The sequence below is a fragment of the Dipodomys ordii genome, unplaced genomic scaffold (genome assembly GCF_000151885.1).
Source record: "Dipodomys ordii isolate 6190 unplaced genomic scaffold, Dord_2.0 Scaffold19, whole genome shotgun sequence".
Lineage (NCBI taxonomy): Eukaryota > Metazoa > Chordata > Mammalia > Rodentia > Heteromyidae > Dipodomys > Dipodomys ordii.
In genome coordinates this window covers 2,320,631-2,339,382 of record NW_012267235.1, presented here as the reverse complement: position 1 = coordinate 2,339,382, position 18,752 = coordinate 2,320,631, and the positions used below count along the sequence as shown (strand labels likewise).

At 41.8% G+C, this 18,752-nt stretch overlaps 1 protein-coding gene across 1 annotated transcript in view; it reads right to left on the bottom strand.

Moving 5' to 3' along the window:
- Nucleotides 1–18,752, bottom strand: part of Ppm1d (protein phosphatase, Mg2+/Mn2+ dependent, 1D) — a 37,176-nt gene that overhangs the window by 15,405 nt on the left and 3,019 nt on the right. Inside the window, exons 2-3 of the mRNA XM_013013082.1 lie at nt 11,898–12,126; nt 6,058–6,182 (exon numbers count right to left, since the gene is read on the bottom strand). Coding sequence (XP_012868536.1) covers nt 6,058–6,182; nt 11,898–12,126 — 354 coding nt within the window. The remainder of the gene's footprint in view (nt 1–6,057; nt 6,183–11,897; nt 12,127–18,752) is intronic.

The following is an 18,752-nucleotide window of genomic DNA, read 5'->3' as shown; positions in this document are numbered from 1 at the left end:
ATGTCCAAGGGACTCTTACCTCCAAAAAAACACTAGAAAACCGGAAGTGGCATTGTAGCTCAAGTGGTAGAGTGCTAGCCTTGAGCTGAAGAGCTCAAGGACAGCACCCAGGCCCAGAGTTCAAGCCCCATGACCAACCAAAAAAAAAAAAAAAAACCTAAGATCCTATTTCAAAAATACCTAAAGGAAAAAGGCCTTGGGAATGTAGCTCAACTGGTAAAATGCCTGTTTTTACGTCCAAATCTCTAAGTTCAAGCCCCAGTGCCACTTCTGGCTTTTTCTGCTTATGTGGTGCTGAGGAATTGAACCCAGGGCAAGGCAAGTACTCTACCACTAAGCCACCTTCCCATGTACTGGATAGTCTTGTATATAACCACATTCAAGAAAATTTTCTGGTTCTTAAGTAATATTCTTGACCCAAGAAAGTGCTCTACCACTAAGCCCAACACTTTGGCTCTACTCAACCCTAATAATTACTTATTTTGCAGTACTGAGATTTGATCTCATGGCCTACTTGCTAGGCAAGTACTCTACACCACTTGAGTCATGCATCCAGCCCTCAATATCATATTTTTAGTATCCAAAATATATTCAAAATTCATTCAATGCATTTAGTTGTCATGTTTGTTGTTGTTGTTTTAGCTGGTTGTAGGGCTTGAATGCAGGGCCTGAACAGTCCCTAAGCTGTTTCACTCAAAGCTAGTGCTCTACCATTCTGACCCACAGTTCCACTTCAGTTAGTTTTCAGGTAGTTAACTGGCCATAAGAGTCTCATGGACTTTCCTGGCTGGGCTAGCATTGAACGGTGATGCTCAAATCTCAGCCTCCAGAGTGGCTGGGATTACAGGTGTGAGCCACCAACCCCCAGCTCTGTCATATTTTTAACTCAAAACAGTCACTTGGGCTTTTTGTTTTTATCTTTCCCAGAACTGTCAATTGTGGGGGCTGGGAAGGTGGCTCAGTGGTAGAGCACTTGCCTTGCATGCATGAGGCCCTGGGTTCGATTCCTCAGCACCACATAAGCAATAAGAAAAAAGCCGGAAGTGGCACTGTGGCTCAAGTGGTAGAGCGCTAGCCTTGAGCTGAAGAGCTGAGGGACAGCGCCCAGGCCCAGAGTTCAGGCCCCACAACTGGACCCCCCCCAAAAAACAAGTAGAACTGTCAGTTGTGAAAAGTTCACGCCCATTGTTTCATGGATGATCCTTACGTTGACATTTATGCTTTTTGGGGGAGAAAGGTTCAGTGCTGAGAATTGAACCCAAGACCTCATACACACTCAGGCAGTACTTCTTTTTTTTTTTTGGGTCGGGTCATGGGCCTGAACTCTGGGCCTGAGCGCTGTCCCTCAGCTCTTCAGCTCGAGGCTAGCACTCTACCACTTGAGCCATAGCACCACTTCCGGCTTTTTTTTTCTGGTTATGTGGTGCTGAGGAATCAAACTCAGGGCCTCATGCATGCAAGGCAAGCGCTCTACCACTGAGCCACCTTCCCAGCCCCGTCAGGCAGTACTTCTATCATTAAACTGCACTCTCAGTCCCTGACTTTTAATTTGGATTTATCTAATAATTTCCTCATGTTCTCATGAGGAAGGGTTCATGCTCAGGTTAAATTTTTTGTTGTTTTTAGAGTATTACATTGTTAAAATCATATCCCTCTCAGTTTATGACTTAAGAAAGAGCTGTATGCTATTAATAGCAATGCCAAGTTTGGTCATTTGGTTAAAGTGCTGTCTAATGACCCTATAAAGATGCCTTTGTCCTAGTTATGTTTGTTTCAATGCTAGGAATCAAATAAAGGGCCTCACACTTGTTGGGCAAGTGCTCTACCACTGACCTATAGCCCCAGACCATGTTTTTTTCCTTTTTGTAATTGATTATTTATGAAGCTGTGGAGTGACAACTCAGGAATATAAATATACTATATTTTAGTATTCATTGAAAATCCTTGATTATCCTGTCTTCTATTTCTTTACAGTGTTTCTTTAAACAGTATGGACATACAGATTACTTTTTATATATTTTATGGAAGCAGTATGAAGGTTCCTCAAAAGACTACACATAGAGCTGCCCTATGACCCAACAATCCCACTTTGGGGTATTTACCCAAATGATCACAAACAAGGCCATACTAAAGCTACCAGTACCCTGCATTCACCATAGCTAAGACATGAAACCAACACAGATGCCCCTCAGCAGATGAATAGATCAAGAAAATGTGGTTTATACACAATGGAATTCTATGCCTCCATCAGAGAGAATGACACCACCCCACCCCATTTGGAAAGACTTGGAAAAAATTATATTAAGTGAAGTAAGCCAGGCCCAAAGAAACATAGGTCCCATGGTTTCCCTTATTTGCAATAGCTAGTATATGTCTAGGACAAGCAGAAAGGTTAAAAGCTATGAACATATGACCAGATAAGATAATGGTAAGCCAAATGAACCCCAAGATAGGGGCACAGAGATTTTTATCTTTCTTGCTGTTGTTATTAGTGTACTTAAAATATACTATGTGATTTTTTTGTTTCTTTTATATGTTCTTGCCCCCCCCCCCCCCGCCAATGGTATAACCCTATTTTCACTGTATTTAATTCCAGGGACCTGCATCTTGTATATACATTTTTCTAATTTGGGGAGGGGAAGGAAAATAACAAAATGCTAAAATAAGGATTCAGGTCGACCCATTGTGGCAATGAGATGTACAAGACACTATGTTGAAAATGAACTTTACAATTTGTGGGGGGGAAGGAGGAGTTGGGGAGGTGAGGCGGGAAGAAATAGTAGGGGAAAAACAAAGGAGGGGTAACAATGCTCAGTAGGAAATGTACTCATTACCTTACTCATGTAACTGTAACCCCCTGTACAGTATCATTACAATAAAAAATATGTATTTAGTAAAAATGTATTTTTAACTTGCTCCTATTATAACTTGTCCTGATAGTCAAGCTGTTTTAAATATATTTGTAAAAGTCCCAAGGAGGGCTGGGAAGGTGGCTCAGTGGTAGAGTGCTTGCCTTGCATGCCTGAGGCCCTGGGTTCGATCCCTCAGCACCACATAAGCAAAAAGGCCCAGAGTTCAGGCCCCACGACCGGACTCCCCCGCAAAAGAAACAAAACAAAACAAAAAAAGTCCCAAGGATCTGAACTTTTAACAAATTCACCAGATAATTTTTATTCATAGCTAATTCCCTTGTCTTACATATTCAAGAAATCTACATAGCTTTATCAAATACCCATAAGGATCAGAACTGAGCACTGGCGTAGGGTTTGTTCACCAAAATAAAATCAGTCAGTTCTGTAGGTCCTGAAAGAAGGAAAGTCCCTGACATTAGCAGAACTGGTTGGCTGCTAGCTGAATAATTTCCTGTTTGATCTGCAGAGGGAGCTGAAGGTACACCAAAGGAAAATAAGCCTTTCCCCAGGTTCAAGTGCATTCTTCTCAACCTGCTCCTGTGGCAGTTTATGGGATACTCAGCAAACTTCAGCACCATCCTCATACCCCTACACTCTGGCTGGCCTCCCATGGAGAGCCTCTTTAGAAATTTGCCTTCTAATCAGAGATTACAGTGGTGGCTTAAGTGATAAAGCATCTTACACTTTAACCTTTTCCTTTGGAACAGAAAAGCCTCACAGCATAAGCACACGCTCACATGCACACACGTGTACACACACAATTAAAACTGCAATCAAAATCATTGTATGTGTACACATGCTCACATGTATGTGCTAGTACTAAGGGTTAAACTCAGGGCCTGGCTGCTATCCCTTAGCTTTTTCACTCAAGGTAGATGGATGCTCTACCACTTGATCCACAGCTCCATTTCCAGCTTTTTGCTGGTTTATATATAAACTTGTTTGGAGCTGGGAGCATGACTCAGTGGTAATGCACTTATCTAGAATGTGTGACACCTTGAGTTCAATCTCTAGCACTGCAAAAAAAAAAGAAAGGAACTGTGCTCAATGGCTAAATGGTTTCTTTTTTAGTATATGTGTAGTGGCTAGGCAAGTGATCTACCATTGAGCCATATCCCTACCTAGACTATATCATTTGGGGGTTGTTGTTGTTGTTGTTTCTATTGAGACAGGGTCTCACTAAACAACTCAAGCTATTCTGGAAATAGAAATCCTATCTCAGCCTATGGAGTACTGGAATTACAAGTGTACACCACCATACTTAATTCTCCCAACCAATTTCTCATTTCCCATTTGCTTATCATCTATTCAAACACACATGCACAGTTATAAAATCTTCATAAAGAACTGCATGTATTTGATTAAAAATCAGTAAGACAATGCATGGTAGAAAGAACAATTATTTATATATCTATTGCTGAGGAACAAATCCAAGGCTTCATGCACTCATGCACACTAGGCAAGGCACTGTATCACTAAATTAAACCTCTAGCTCAAGAATAATTTTTCCCCCCCGGTCGTGGGGCTTGAACTCTGGGCCTGGGTGCTTGTCCCTGTGCTCTTCAGCTCAAGGCGAGCACTCTACCGCTTGAGCCACAGCACCACTTCCGGTTTTCTAGTGGTTTATTGGAGATAAGAGTCTCTTGTACTTTCCTGCCCGGGCTGGCTTTGAACCATGATCTCAGATCTCAGCCTCCTGAGTAGTTAGGATTACAGGCATGAGCCACCAGTGCCCGACTCAAGAATAATTTTTGTTGTTGTTTGTGTTGTATTGGTCCGGGACTTGAACTCAGACCTTGGATGCTGTTCTTGAGATTTTTATGCTTAAGGCTAGCACTCCACTACTTGAACTACAACTCTACTTTTGGGGTTTTTCTTGTTTTTGTTTTTTGGGGTTTTTTGGGGTGCTTAATTGGAGATAAAAGTCTCACAGGCTTTCCTGTCCAGGCTGGCTTTCAAACCACAATCTTCAGAGTCAGCCCCTGAGTAGCTAGGATTACAAGCATGAGCCACCAGAGCCCAGCAGATATTACTCTTCATCTTAAAATACCCTATAGTGACACCAGGAACCAGTGGCTCAAGCCACTGAGATAACCTATGTCTACCTCATCAACTCCAGCCTGTTAACAATTCCTAGCATATGTCAATCTCTTTCCAACATCAGAATCCATGCCTTGAATATTCATACACAGGCTCTTCAGAAAATTACCCCTTCTCAGACTTCAAACCTCAGGTAAAGCTGGGCGCCGGTGGCTCACGCCTGTAATCCTAGCTACACAGGAGGCTGAGATCTAAGGATCCTTAGCCCAGGCAGGAAAATCCCTGTGAGACTCTTATCTCCAATTAACTACCAAAAGACCACAAGTGGCGCTGTGGGTCAAGTGATAGAGCACTAGCCTTGAGCTGAAGAGCTGAGGGACAGCGCCCAGATTTCAAGCCCCACAACTGATGAAGAAAAAAAAAGACCAGGTAAAATAACATTTTCTACGGTCTGGGAAGGTGGCTTAGTGGTAGAGTGCTTGCCTTGCATGCATGAGGCACTGGGTTCAATTCCTCAGCACCACATAAGTAGAAAAAGCTGGAATTGGCGCTGTGGTTCAAGTGGAAGAGCGATAGCCTTGAGCTGAAGAGGTAGCTGAGGGACAGGGCCCAGGCCCAGAGTTCAGGTCCACGACTGACCAAAAATAATAATAATAATAATAATATTTTCTAGCTGGGCACTGGTGGCTCACAACCTGTAATCCTAGCTACAATGGAGGCTGAGATCTGAGAATCACAGTTCAAAGCCAGCCTGGGTAGGAAAGGCTGTGAAACTCATCTCCAATAAACCGCCAGAAAACCAGAAGTGGTGTTGGGGCTCAAGTGGTAGAGCTCTCGCCTTGAGCTGAAGAACAGCACTCAGGCCTAGAGTTCAAGCCACATGACCAACAAGAAAGACAGAAAGAAAGACTGGCCAGCCGGCAGAAAGACAGGAAGGAAGGAAGGAAGGAAGGAAGGGAGGGAGGGAGGGAGGGAGGGAGGGAATTTTTCTGAAAGTAGTATTTGGATCACCCTATCTAAATTTTCTCTCATAAATTATTCCTTATCATAGAACCTTGTTTGTTCTTATAGTCTGCATTTCACCAAATGTTTAAGTCCTACTTACCAAGAGCTCTTGCTACTGCCAGAAAAGGAATCTGGTCAATAACTGTGCTCCTTCTAACAGGTCCATTGTGAGTAAGCCGAGGTCTTTTCCAAACTACACGATTCACCCCAGACTTGTTCATTACACTAAAAAATAAAAAAATTTTCATGAATGATTTAAATGGTTAAAACATAACAATTAGAATTTACATAAAGTCTAAATGATTAAAATTTAACAATTAAGATAACTTGATGTATTAAGATTATATTATCATAAAATACCTGTTTCAGATACAAAGAAGTGTAAGTTTTTTCACAGAAAAGACAAAATAAGATATTACATGAGGAGAATGTGGAAATGATTGAAGGCTGGACTTAACTAAATAAAAATAGTATGCAGAAAAAGAACAGATACCATGCTATAGAAAAAAGCTAGATGACCATGGTAATTAGAAACAACAAAAAGGAGCTTCTGTAGATGCAAAGAGCTGAGAAAGTGGCTCAGAGGGGTTGGGAAAGTGGCTCAGTGGTAGAGTGCTTGCCTTGCATGCATGAGGCCCTGGGTTTGATTCTTCAAAACCATATGAGCAGAAAAAGCTGGAAGTGGCACTGTAGCTCAAGTGGTAGAGTGCTCGCTCACCTTGTACTGAAGAGCTGAGGGACAGTGCCCAGGCCCAGAGTTCAGGCCCCACGACTGGCAAAAAATAATAATAATAATAATAAAGAATCGAACCCAGGGCCTCATGCATGTAAGGCAAGCACTCTACCACTGAGCCACCTTCCCAGCCCCCTCCAAATTTCTTTTGATATCCTTTGGTGAATTAATGCTGTACTGATGCTTTAATTGGAGATTGTGCAATGTCCAAGTACATCAAAATCCTATTATTAACATGATGGTAATTGTTCTTACAACTTGGTAGTGAAATTCAATGAAGACAAAACAAATGATATACTGTCAATATGACTGAACTCAAAAACACTATTTATGCAATTATCACTTAAAAATATTGTATCAGCCAGCACCAGTGGCTCACGCCTGTAATCCTAACTACTCAGGAGGCTGAGATCTGAGGATCATGGTTCAGAGCCAGCCCAGGCAGGAAAGACCGTGAGATTCTTATCTCCAATTAACCACCAGAAAACCAGAAGTGGTACTGTGGCTCAAGTGGTAGAGTGCTCGACAGCACCCAGGCCCAGAGTTCAAGCCCCATGACTGACAAAAAAAAAAAGATATCAGTACAACTTATACATTTGTTTGATATTATTTTTATGATTTGGAATAAAAGACATTTTATGTCTAAAAAAGAGAGGTGAGACTAGACTTCGGAAAACAAATCAGCTATACAGTCATAAGTAAGAAAACCCACCTGGAAATTTACCATAGGAACAACCAAAACCTGTAATTAGTAAAACATTCAAAATACACTTTCAAAATATAATAGTTTCTGAATTGTGCCTTGCATAACTGAAATGGGATTTAAAAAAAAAGACATTTCAATCTAAAGAAAATCTCTGTCCATAGAAATTTAAAATGTTCTTCTGAAGGCTAGAAAAAGTTGGGACATAAAGCATTTCTAAGAAATAATACTGGGGCTGGGAATGTGGCTTAGTGGTAGAGTGCTTGCTTTGCATGCATGAAGTCCTAGGTTTGATTCCTCAGTACCATATAAGCAGAAAAAGCCAGAAGTGGTGCTGTGGCTCAAGTGGTAGAGGCTAGCTTTGATCAAAAGCTCAGGAGCCGGGCGCTGGTGGCTCACGCCTGTAATCCTAGCTACTCAGGAGGCTGAGGTCTGAGGATCACGGTTCAAAGCCAGCCCAGGCAGGAAAGACCATGAGACTCCTCAATAAACCACCAGAAAACCAAGTGGCACAGTGGCTCAAGTGGCAGAGTGCTCGCTTTGAGCTGAAGACCTGAGGGACAGTGCCCAGGCCCAGAGTTCAAGCCCCATGACTGACAAAAAAAAAAAAGCAGCAGCAGCTCAGGGATAGTGCCCAAGCCCTGAATTCAAGCCCCAGGAGTGGCAAAAAAGAAGGTAGGGAAGGGGAGGGGAGGGGGGGAGGAGAAAAAAAAAGGGGAGAAGGGGGAAGGGAAGGGAAGGGAAGGGAAGGGAAGGGGAAAAAGCTGGATGCTGGATGCTGGATGCCTGTAATACAAGCTACTTGGTTTGAAGCCAGCCCAGGGACCAAAAAGCCAGAAGTAGAGACATAGCTGGAATGCCACCCTTGAGCAAAAAAGCTGAATGAGAACTGGAGGCACAGAATGCAAGTCCCAGTAGCTTGTATATTTTTTCTCTCTTCTCTCTCTCTGCCTCAGTATACTCATATTTATTGGTTCATTCTTTCTCCTCTCTCTCATTCACTCATACACACACAGACACACAGACACACACACACACACACACACACATATCTATAGGCGATATGCAAACTAGTTGAAATCATTCACTGGGCACCAGGATTGAATCCAGGATCTCAAGCATGTTAGTTATGTACTCTACCACCCAAGTAAACTCTTTAGGCCAATACATAGAGACTTCAATAGGATCTCACATTTTTGTCCCAGTTGGCCTAGAACTTCAATTCTAACCAAGCTCTCTCTCATAGTTAGACCCATAGGCATAAAACATCACATCCAGCTTACAGGTTGAGGTGAGATTTCACTGACTTTTTTCCTTGGCTGGCCTCAAACCATAATGCTCCTGATCTCTGCCTCCCAAGCAGGTAAGATTGCAGAAGTGAATCACCTTATTGTCAGTTAATTTTCTAATCATTAGTAAGTAATATGACACCTTGGCATATATTTATATCACTTTCTTAACAGCTTATTGACTTTGAGTGGCTTGGCTCCATCTCTCTAAACCTGATGAACACTAAATATTTCTGCACTGAAAGTCACCAGGCTTCAAGATAAAGAAAACTGAAGACAGGGGCTGGGAAGGTGGCTCAGTGGTAGAGCGTTTGCTTTACATGCATGAGGCCCTGGGTTCGATTCCTCAGCACCACATAAGCAAAAAGAAAAAACCCGGAAGTGGCACTGTAGCTCAAGTGGTAGAGCGCTAGCTTTGAGCTGAAGAGCTGAAGAAGGACAGCGCCCAGGCCCAGAGAGTTCAGGCCCCACAACCAGATCTAAAAAATAAAAATAGAAAAAAAAAAAAAAAGAAAACTGAAGATAGCAGGTAACTATGACTGGCTGAAACACAATGTCATTATGATACATCCTACACTTAAGGAGCACCTACAGAGTTTACCTCTATGACTTTTCCACCTCAGTTCAGAGTTTGAAGGAATGAAGATGCTAAGAGAAAAACAAAATAAAAGTCCTAAAGAAGGATTTGGCTTATAAATAAGAAAAGACCAATTGTCCTCTGAGCCAAGAAAAACATGAACTGAACAAGTAAAAAGCTTCAATATTCTTTCTAAAATAGAAGACAAGTTTATCTAAAGAGGGCAGGCCAAGAACAGTTGCCTAGCATATATATAGCAAGGCACTAGGTTTGAGAAATACCACCACAAAGTCAATACAAATAAACAATCAAATAAAAAAATAAAAATAAAAAATAAACAATCAAATAAATGCCAGGTGATTTGCAATGACAGAAATGCTTGTTTTGCACTGTCCACAGTAGCCACTAGCCAGTTTAGCCAGTAAGCATTTAAATGTGACTAGGATAATGAGGGACAGATTGTAAATTCAATTTTTATCTATTTAAATTTAAGTAGTCATATGTGCCTACTAGTACTTAGAATATTGAAGTATGCAATAAAGGACTGAAACAAGTACATAACTAGAAAATGTAGCTGTTAACACAGAGCAGAAAGTCACTCATTTACCCTACTAGTCTAATTCTAAGTTCTTGAAAGCCAACATCTAAGTCATAACAAGAGTTAGTGTCAAAGGCATTTTATTATATACTGTGCTTTCTTCAATGCTGATTGTAAAAAAAAGAGAAAAGTGACTTTCCCATTCATGAAAATCCATGAAACATAAGAATTATGATGAGAAGGTCTGCCAACATCCTGCCTTCAAACTACCTTAAAATCCTATTGTTCTTTCTTAACCCTTCACTCTAAAAGACTTAATATTGGAGTTGGGAAGGTGGCTCAGTGGTAGAGCACTTGCCTTGCATGCCTGAGGCCCTGGGTTCGATTCCTCAGCACCACATAAGCAAAAAGAAAAAAGCCGGAAGTGGTACGTGCTGTGGCTCAAGTGGTAGAGTGCTAGCCTTGAGCTGAAGAGTTGAGGGACAGCGCCCAGGCCCAGAGTTCAGGCCCCACAACCGGACCAAAATAAATAAATAAATAAATGACTTAATATTAACTAATTAAAGTAGCTGCTTCCAATAAAACTATACTAGGAACTCTGTCTTGTTATTTAATATTCAAAGACATTATAGTCTCTATGTTTCTAAGGAGCAAAAAGACAATGGTGCTGGTTAAACATGTAAGTTTTAAATCCAGTGTCAAAAAAACAAAGCACTGTTACAAAAGATGCTGCTTTCACTGCACTCCCTTCTGTTGTCCTATATGATTAAAAGGCATATAAAAAGCAACAGCCTGACATGCAGGGAGCTGACTGAGCAGCAACAGAAGGCTGGAAAAACAGAATGCTGGCCAATTGCCTAGGTTGGGGACAGAGGGAATAGAGGAAATACATCATAAAATGGCTCAATTTTTACAAAAAGACACCTGCTCCCAAATGGCAAAGAACATCAGTCCAACTGTCCAGATGGTATTTTAAGTGATAAGGGACAAAATATAAACTCTTTACAAATGTTATTGAAGTCAAAGAAAATATAACATTAAAATTCATGTTGAGGGGCTGGGAATGTGGCTTAGTGGTAGGATGCTTGCCTAGCCTGCATGAAGCCCTGGGTTCAATTCTTCAATACTACATACATAGAAAAAGCCAGAAGTGGCTCTGTGTGTGGATCAAATGGTTGAGTGCTAGCCTTGAGCAAAAGAAGCTCAGAGACAGTGCTCAGGCCTTGAGTTCAAGCCCCAGGACTGGCAAGCAAGCAATCAATTTAAAATATTCCTGCCTTTTCCTACTATGTATACCAGCTTTATTTCAGCTAAGATCAAATTAAAATATCCTGACAGACTGAATAGAGAAGTTTTGAGACTCTATCACCTATACATAAGACATTAAAGATACTTGTAAAAACATAAAACAATACCATTTCTCTTGTTAAATTTTTTTTATTTTTGGTCTCACTATAGATATGGAACAAACCCAAAAGACCTAACAAATAAGATTGATCAAAAACATTCTTCAGTGGTAGAGTGCTTGCCTTGCATGCATGAGGCCCTGGGTTCAATTCCTCAGTACCACTTAAGCAAAAAAAGCTGGAAGTGGTGCTGTGGCTCAAGTGGTAGAGCATTAGCCTTGAGCTGAAGAGCTGAGGGACGGTGCCCAGGCCCAGAGTTCAGGCCTCACGACCAACCAAAAAAAAAAAAAAAATCTTCAGCCAAGTGCTAATGGCTATATGATCTAGCTACTACTCAGAAGGCTGAGATGTGACGTCAGGGGCAAACAAATCCTTGTTTCCAATTAACCAGCAAAAGGCCATAAATGGAGGTATGGTTCAAGAAGCAGAGTGCCAGTTGTGATAGAAATAGACCCCTGAATTCAAGCTCCAGTACTAGCACACACACACACAAAAAAGGAAACAGGTAGCATAACATCCAGTGGCTGAGGGAGACAGATCAGGAATTCCAGACAAGCATGGACTACAGGGATAGGCAGAGAATGAGAGAAGAGGAGGAGGAAGGGAAATGGAGAGAAATACAGAGAAAGAGAGACAGAAAAGAGAATGAACACTAAACAGAACCAAGAGGAGAAAGACAAAATAGAATGATTACCTCCCGCCAAGTCCTTCGATTCGTTCTCTTTCTTTGGGAAGTTCTGGCTTATGGTCTTGTGTTACCTCCACAGCTCTGACAAAATCATCCTTTGGGTCATCCTGAATTCCAAGGACTACCCCTGAGTCACCTACATGAGCCACATACATTTTCATGCCTCGGATGATGACCACACTGGCAGTTGTCCCTGATGTGCTGGGAAGACCTGTCATAGTTTTTGGCCATTCTGCTGTAAAAAGAAATAAAGTATTTTACTCTTTCAGTAAACATAGTGTCAGAATACAAACAGAAACAAATTCTGAATTAATTTGTTCACATGTGAATATACAAAGAAAAAAATTTAAAGAAAAATATATTGGGGGCTGGGAAGGTGGCTCAGTGGTAGAGTGCATGCCTTACACACATGAGGCTCTGTGTTCCATTCCTCAGCACCACATAAACAGAAAAAGCCAGAAGTGGTTCTGTGGCTCAAATGGTAGAGTGCTAGCCTTGAGCCTTGAGCAGAAGGACAGCACCCAGGTCAAAAGTTCAAGCCCCACAACCGACAAAAAAATAAAATAAAATTGCAAATGCTTATGCTAATCCATTATTTAATACATTAATAAATTTTATAAATCAGGGGCTGGGAAGGTGGCTCAGTCGTAGAGCGCTTGCCTTGCATGCCTGAGGCCCAGGGTTTGATTCCTCAGTACCACATAAGCAAAAAGAAAAAAGCCGGAAGTGGTGCTGTGGCTCAAGTGGTAAAACACTAGCCTTGAGCTGAAGAGCTGAGGGACAGCACCCAGGCCCAGAGTTCAGGCCCTACAACTGGACCCAAAAAATAAATAAATAAAAATTAAAAAAATAAATTTTATAAATCATTTTAACTATAATAAAACTGTCAAACCAATCTTGCAAGAAATAAATCACTGGCAGGCTTATAATCTCAGCACTCTAGAGACTGGGGCAGCTGGATCATGAGTTTGAGGCCAGCCTGGATCACTTAGTGAGATCCTGTCTCAAAAAACATGAATGGATGAATGCAACACAGAGAAGGTTATCAACTTTGCATCAATCAAACAGAGAGGCAGCTGCTTAGCTCTTCTGCAGTTGGGTAGTAGAAAAATTCCTAAAAATTCTGCCTATAATATTTCTCCAGCCCCTTTGTGCCTTAACTACCTCTTGATGAGGCTATAAATATCTAGAGTAGATTCTATATTCTACAGTTAAGAATGTTTAAAAAAAAAAAAGAACAAAAGCTATTATAATAAATGTGAAGAGAGGTGATAGCCTAAGCCTAAGTACCACGCAAGACATTCAGGAAACATTAAGTTATCTTTAGCATACAAATAATTCAGCCATTCACAAAAAGTATCTAAATAACAAGATGGTAATGAGATGAGGGGGCAGAAATAAGTAAAAATTCAGACACAATATTATTTACATCACAATTTGTCAATGGCACATGTAACATGTACAAATATTTTGTAATGACCTGAAATTCATTTGACATTTCACCATAATCCTATTAGAATATGTCTCAAAAGGAGTCCTGCATCCAGCCTACTAACCTATTTATATTATCTTCTAGTAAATGGCGTTTATGTGTTCCCCATTTATTCTTTTTAAAATTTTTCGGCTGGAAATGTGGCTTAATGGAAAAGTGTTTGCCTAGAATGCATGAACCCCTGGGTTTGATTCCTCAATACCACACAAGCAGAAAAAGCCAGAAGTAGTGCTGTGGCTCAAGTGGTAGAGTGCTAGCCTTGAGCAAAAGTTCAGGGACAGTGCCCAGTCTGGGTTCAAGCCCCAGGACTGGCAAAAAAAAAAAAAACTTTTAATTAAAAAAAAAAAAAAAGCCAGGCACCGGGTAATCCTAGCTACTCAGGAGGCTGAGATCTGAGGATCTCGGTTCAAAGCCAGCCAGGCAGGAAAGTCCCTAAAACCCTTACCTCAAATTAATCACTCAGAAAACCAGAAGTGGCACTGTGGCTCAAGTGGTAGAGCACTCACCTTGAGTTGAAGAGCTGTGGGAACAGTGTCAGGCCCAGAGTTCAAGCCCCATGACAAACAAAAAATAAAAATAAAAAGTAAATAATTCATGTATTTTTCTTCAATGAACTTTATAAACTTGCAAAATTAAAAAACAAACCCCTTTTGAGATTTTGATTCAAAGTGCAGTTTTTTTTTTTGGTCAGTCGTGGGGCCTGAACTCTGGGGCCTGGACGCTGTTCCTCAGCTCTTCAGCTCAAGGCTAGTGCTCTACCATTAGAGCCACAGTGCCATTGTGGCTTTTTCTGCTTATGTGGTGCTGAGGAATAGAACCCAGGGCCACATGCATGCAAGGCAAGCACGCTACCACTGAGCCACCTTCCCAGCCCTAAATTTTCTTTCTTAAGTAGCCCTAATTGCTTAATTTTTATCTTTTTTTTTTGGGGGGGGCCCATTGGGGGCTTGAACTCTGGGCCTGGGTGCTGTCCTGCGCTCTTCAGCTCAAGGTGAGGAGGGCTCTACCACTTGAGCCACAGCACCACTTTCAGTTTTCTGGTGGTTGAGATGAGTCTAATGAACTTTCCTGTCCAGGCTGGCTTTAAACTAAGATCCTCAGATCTCAGCCTCCTGAGTAGCTAGGATTATACCCATGAGCCACCTGTGCCTGGCTTCCTTTTTTCAATGACTTAAAACTAAGAGCATAAAAGGATATGGCAGTAAATGAGCTCTGACTTAAGTATTCTTTGTGTGTGTGTACGGTACTGGGAACTGAATCTAGGCCCTTCCATAGGCTAGAACATCACTCTACCTACCACTTTAGCCATGGCCCCAGCCCTTTTTTTTTTTGGGACCAGTCGTGAGGCCTGAACTCTGGGCCTAGGCACTGTTCTTCAGCTCTTCAGCTCAAGGCTAGCACTCTACCACTTGAGCCACAGCGCCACTTCCAGCTTTTTTCTTTTTGCTTATGTGGTGCTGAGGAATCGAACCCAGGGCTTCAGGCATGCAAGGCAAGCGCTCTACCACTGAGCCAACTTCCCAGCCCGACCCCAGCCCTTTTACACTATATTTTTGAGTCTCCAGGCTGGGCTCAAATTCCTAATCCTCCTAATCCTCTGCCTCCACAGTCAATGGGATTACAGGTGTATGCCATCATACCAGCTGTAAATATTAGCAGGTGGAAAAGACATATACAAAACCTGTGAATGTGACCTTATTTGGAAAAGGGGTCTCTACAGATGTAAATAGGTTAAGAATCTTAAAATGAGATAATCCTGGATTAGAGTGGGCACTAATACCAAAGACAAGTGTCCTTAGAAGACAGAAATGGGGAAGGCAGGAAATAAAGATGCAGACTAACCTTGAAGAATGCTCAAGAACCACCATCAGAGGCTGGAAGACACATGAACAGACTTACCTCACTAATTTCAGACTTCTGATTTCAGATTTGCCTCACTTCATTTCAAAACCATGAAAGAATAAACTCCTATTGTTTCAAGGTACTCAGGTTTTGGGAATTTGGCACAGCATGCCTAGGAACTTATGTGTCTGTTTCTCAAATTTTCATCCTCTAGTTTTAGTTACATGATGTTTCTGAACTGAACTTATTATTATAATCCTAATTGTGATTTTTATCTTGCCTTCTACATCATTGGCTATTCTACTGTTGAGAAAAGCTTTACGAAGGGGTGCTATTGATCAAGAAACATTGTACTTACAAATTGTTTTGTTAAATGGATATCCCAATGTACAACTAAAGGTAATAAAAATATAACTTCATAAAGAAAAACTTTATAGCTAGCTGTGTGTTGGTACATGCCTGCAAACCCAGCTACTCTAGAGGTAGAGGCAGGAAAATCACAGTTCAAAGTCAGCCTGGGCACAGGTAGTACCAGATACTGTACTCAAAACAAAAGGGGTTAGGGATACAACATACATGGTAGGATGCCTGTATATCACGTAAGAAGCCCTGGGTTCAATTCTCAGTACCAGTGGATGGGGGAGGGGAGTGCACGCGCACGGAGACTTTATAATCACAGGATATGGCTCACACTTAAAGCAGTGGCCTCACATGGTCAATGCCCTAGGTTTGATCCCCAGCACAGCAAAATCAAAAACTAAACAGCAGGGCTGGGAAAGTGGCTTAGTGGTAGATTGCTTACTTAGCATGCATGAAGCCCTGGGGGTTTGATTCCTCAGTAACACATAAACAGAAAAAGCCAGAAGTAGTGCTGTGGCTCAAGTGGTAGAGTGCTAGCCTTGAGCAAAGGGAGCTCAGGGACAGTGCCCAGGCCCTGAGTTCAAGCCCCAGGACTGGCAAATTAATTAGTTAATTACTTGATGGATTAAAATTAACAACTGCAGACAAACCAGAGCTTCATCACCATAGATAAAGAAATTTTAATTCTCAATAAAAAGGAGCTATTGATATGTGCAATAACCTGAATGTATTTCAAAATAACCATACTGACTATCAAAAAATACATACTGTAAGAGTTCATTCATACAAAATTCTAAATAGCACACTAATCTACAGGACAGAAAGAGGGTCAGGGGTTGTCTGGGAATGGAGACAGAAAAGACGAGGAAAAAGATAGTCATCCTTCACTGATGAAGATTGTTTCCTGGACTCTGACAGTTATCAGTACTGAATGCTGGCCGGGTGTCAGTGGCTCACACCTGTAATCCTAGCTACACAGGAGGCTGAGATCTGAGGACCATGGTTTAAAGCCAGCCCAGGCAGGAAACTCCATGAGACTCATATCTCCAATTAACCACTCAGAAAACTAGAAGTGGTGCTGTGGCTCAAGTGATAGAACTCTAACCTTGAGCTGAAGAGCTGAGAGGCAGCGCCCAGGCCCAGAGTTCAAGCCCCACAACCGACCAAAAACAAAAAAAAAAAAACCTGTAACTTATTCCTTACAACATCACGGGGTGATCACTATCACTCCTTTTTAAAGCTTTTCTTTTCTTTTTTGCCAGTTATGGGGCTTAAACTCTGGGCCTGGGCACTGTCCCTCAGCTCTTCAGCTCAAGGCTAATGCCCTACTACTTGAGCCACAGCGCCACTTCCGGCCTTTTTTTTTCTGCTTATGTGTTGCTGAGGAATCGAACCCAGGGCCTAATGCATGCAAGGTAAGCACTCTACTACTGAGCCACCTTCCCAGCCCTAAAGCTTTTCTTGACAGTCTCCATCTCCAACCTTCCATTGTAAATTAACAAAATTGATAAGCCAAAATTATAAACAACAATTTAACTAATTTTACCTTCTTCCTAATTCCTTTGGTTATATGCTTTATTTTAATTTTTATTGTCAAGGTGATGTACAGAGGAGCTACAGTTACATAAGGTAGTGAGTACATTTCTTGTCGAACTTGTTACCCCCTCCCTCATTTTTCTCCCTCTTTGCCTCCCTACCACCCCCACTCTCACCTTAAACTCTTTTAAAATGACTGTTCTACACTCAGTCCATGTTAAATGTGTAAATAAACTTTCACATTACATCTACCTTTATAAACACTGTGACTACTAAGTGAAAAAGCAAAGCAACAATGCCAGGAATTTCAACCTCCAGAACCAACACAAAACAAAGCAAATAAAAAAAGCCTGTGCTGGTGGCTCATGCCTGTAATCCTAGCTACTCAGGAGGCTGAGATCTGAGGATCATGGTTCAAAGCCAGCCCAGCCAGAAAACTGGAAGTGGCACTGTGGCTCAATTGGTAGAGTACTAGCCTTGAGCTGAAGAGCTCAGGGACAGCAGCCAGGCCCAGAGTTCAAGGCCCACAACCAAATAGCAACAACAAAAAAAGTCTGTGACTTATTCCCTGTAACATCAATGCTGTTATCTGTTGGTTCTCATATTATACACAGCTAAATGTTGTGCTTTTTTTTCACCATCCTCTTTAAGATTACCAGAGAAAGGGCTAAGAGCATTATTACAGGGGACAGAGATATAATTCTGTTTTTGTAGAGCTCTTGCCTAGTGTGCATGAGGCTCTGGATTCAAACCCCAGCCCTCAAGAAAAGGAAGGCTTCCTCAAATGAGTAAACTTGAAAAAGCTCATATAAATCTTATACCATTATTTCTTTTTCTTTTTTGCAGGTCCTGGAGCTTGAACTCAGGGCCTGGACACTGTCCTTGAGCCTCTCTGTGCTCAAGGCTAGTGCTCTACCACGTGAGACACAGCACCACTTCCAGCTTTTTCTGTGGATGTGGCACTGAAGAATCGAGCCCAGGGCATCTGGCATGCTAGGCAAGCACTCTACCACTAAGCCACATTCCCAGTTATATATAACGTTATTTTTTTTTTGGGGGGGGGTCCAGTCGTGGGGCCTGAACTCTGGGCCTGGGCGCTGTCCCTCAGCACTTCAGCTCAAGGCTAGCGCTCTACCACTTGAGCCGCAGCACCACTTCCAGCTTTTTTTTCTTTTTGCTTATGTGGTGCTGAGGAATCGAACCCAGGGCCTCATGCATGCAAGGCAAGCGCTCTACCACTAAGCCATCTTCCCAGCCCTCATAACATTATTTCTTAAACGTCAAGTATGACAAAAGAATATTAAACTGCTGGGCACAGTTCAAAGAAAACATGGCAGAAAAGTCCACTAGACTCCAAAAGAATCAGCAAAAAGCAAAGCTGGAGGTGTGACTCAAATAACACAGAACCAGTAGAGCAAGCTATGCAAGTGTGAGGCTCTGAGTTCAAGTGCTAGTATTCCCCATGAAAAAATAAACCAAGCCAGGCACTGGTGGATCAAACCTGTAATCATAGCTACTCAGGGGGCTGAGATCTGAGGATCGCAGTTCAAAGCCAGCCGGTTAGTAAAGTCCATAAGACTCTTATCTCCAATAAACCACCAGAAAATCAAAAGTGGCGCTGCGGCTCAAAG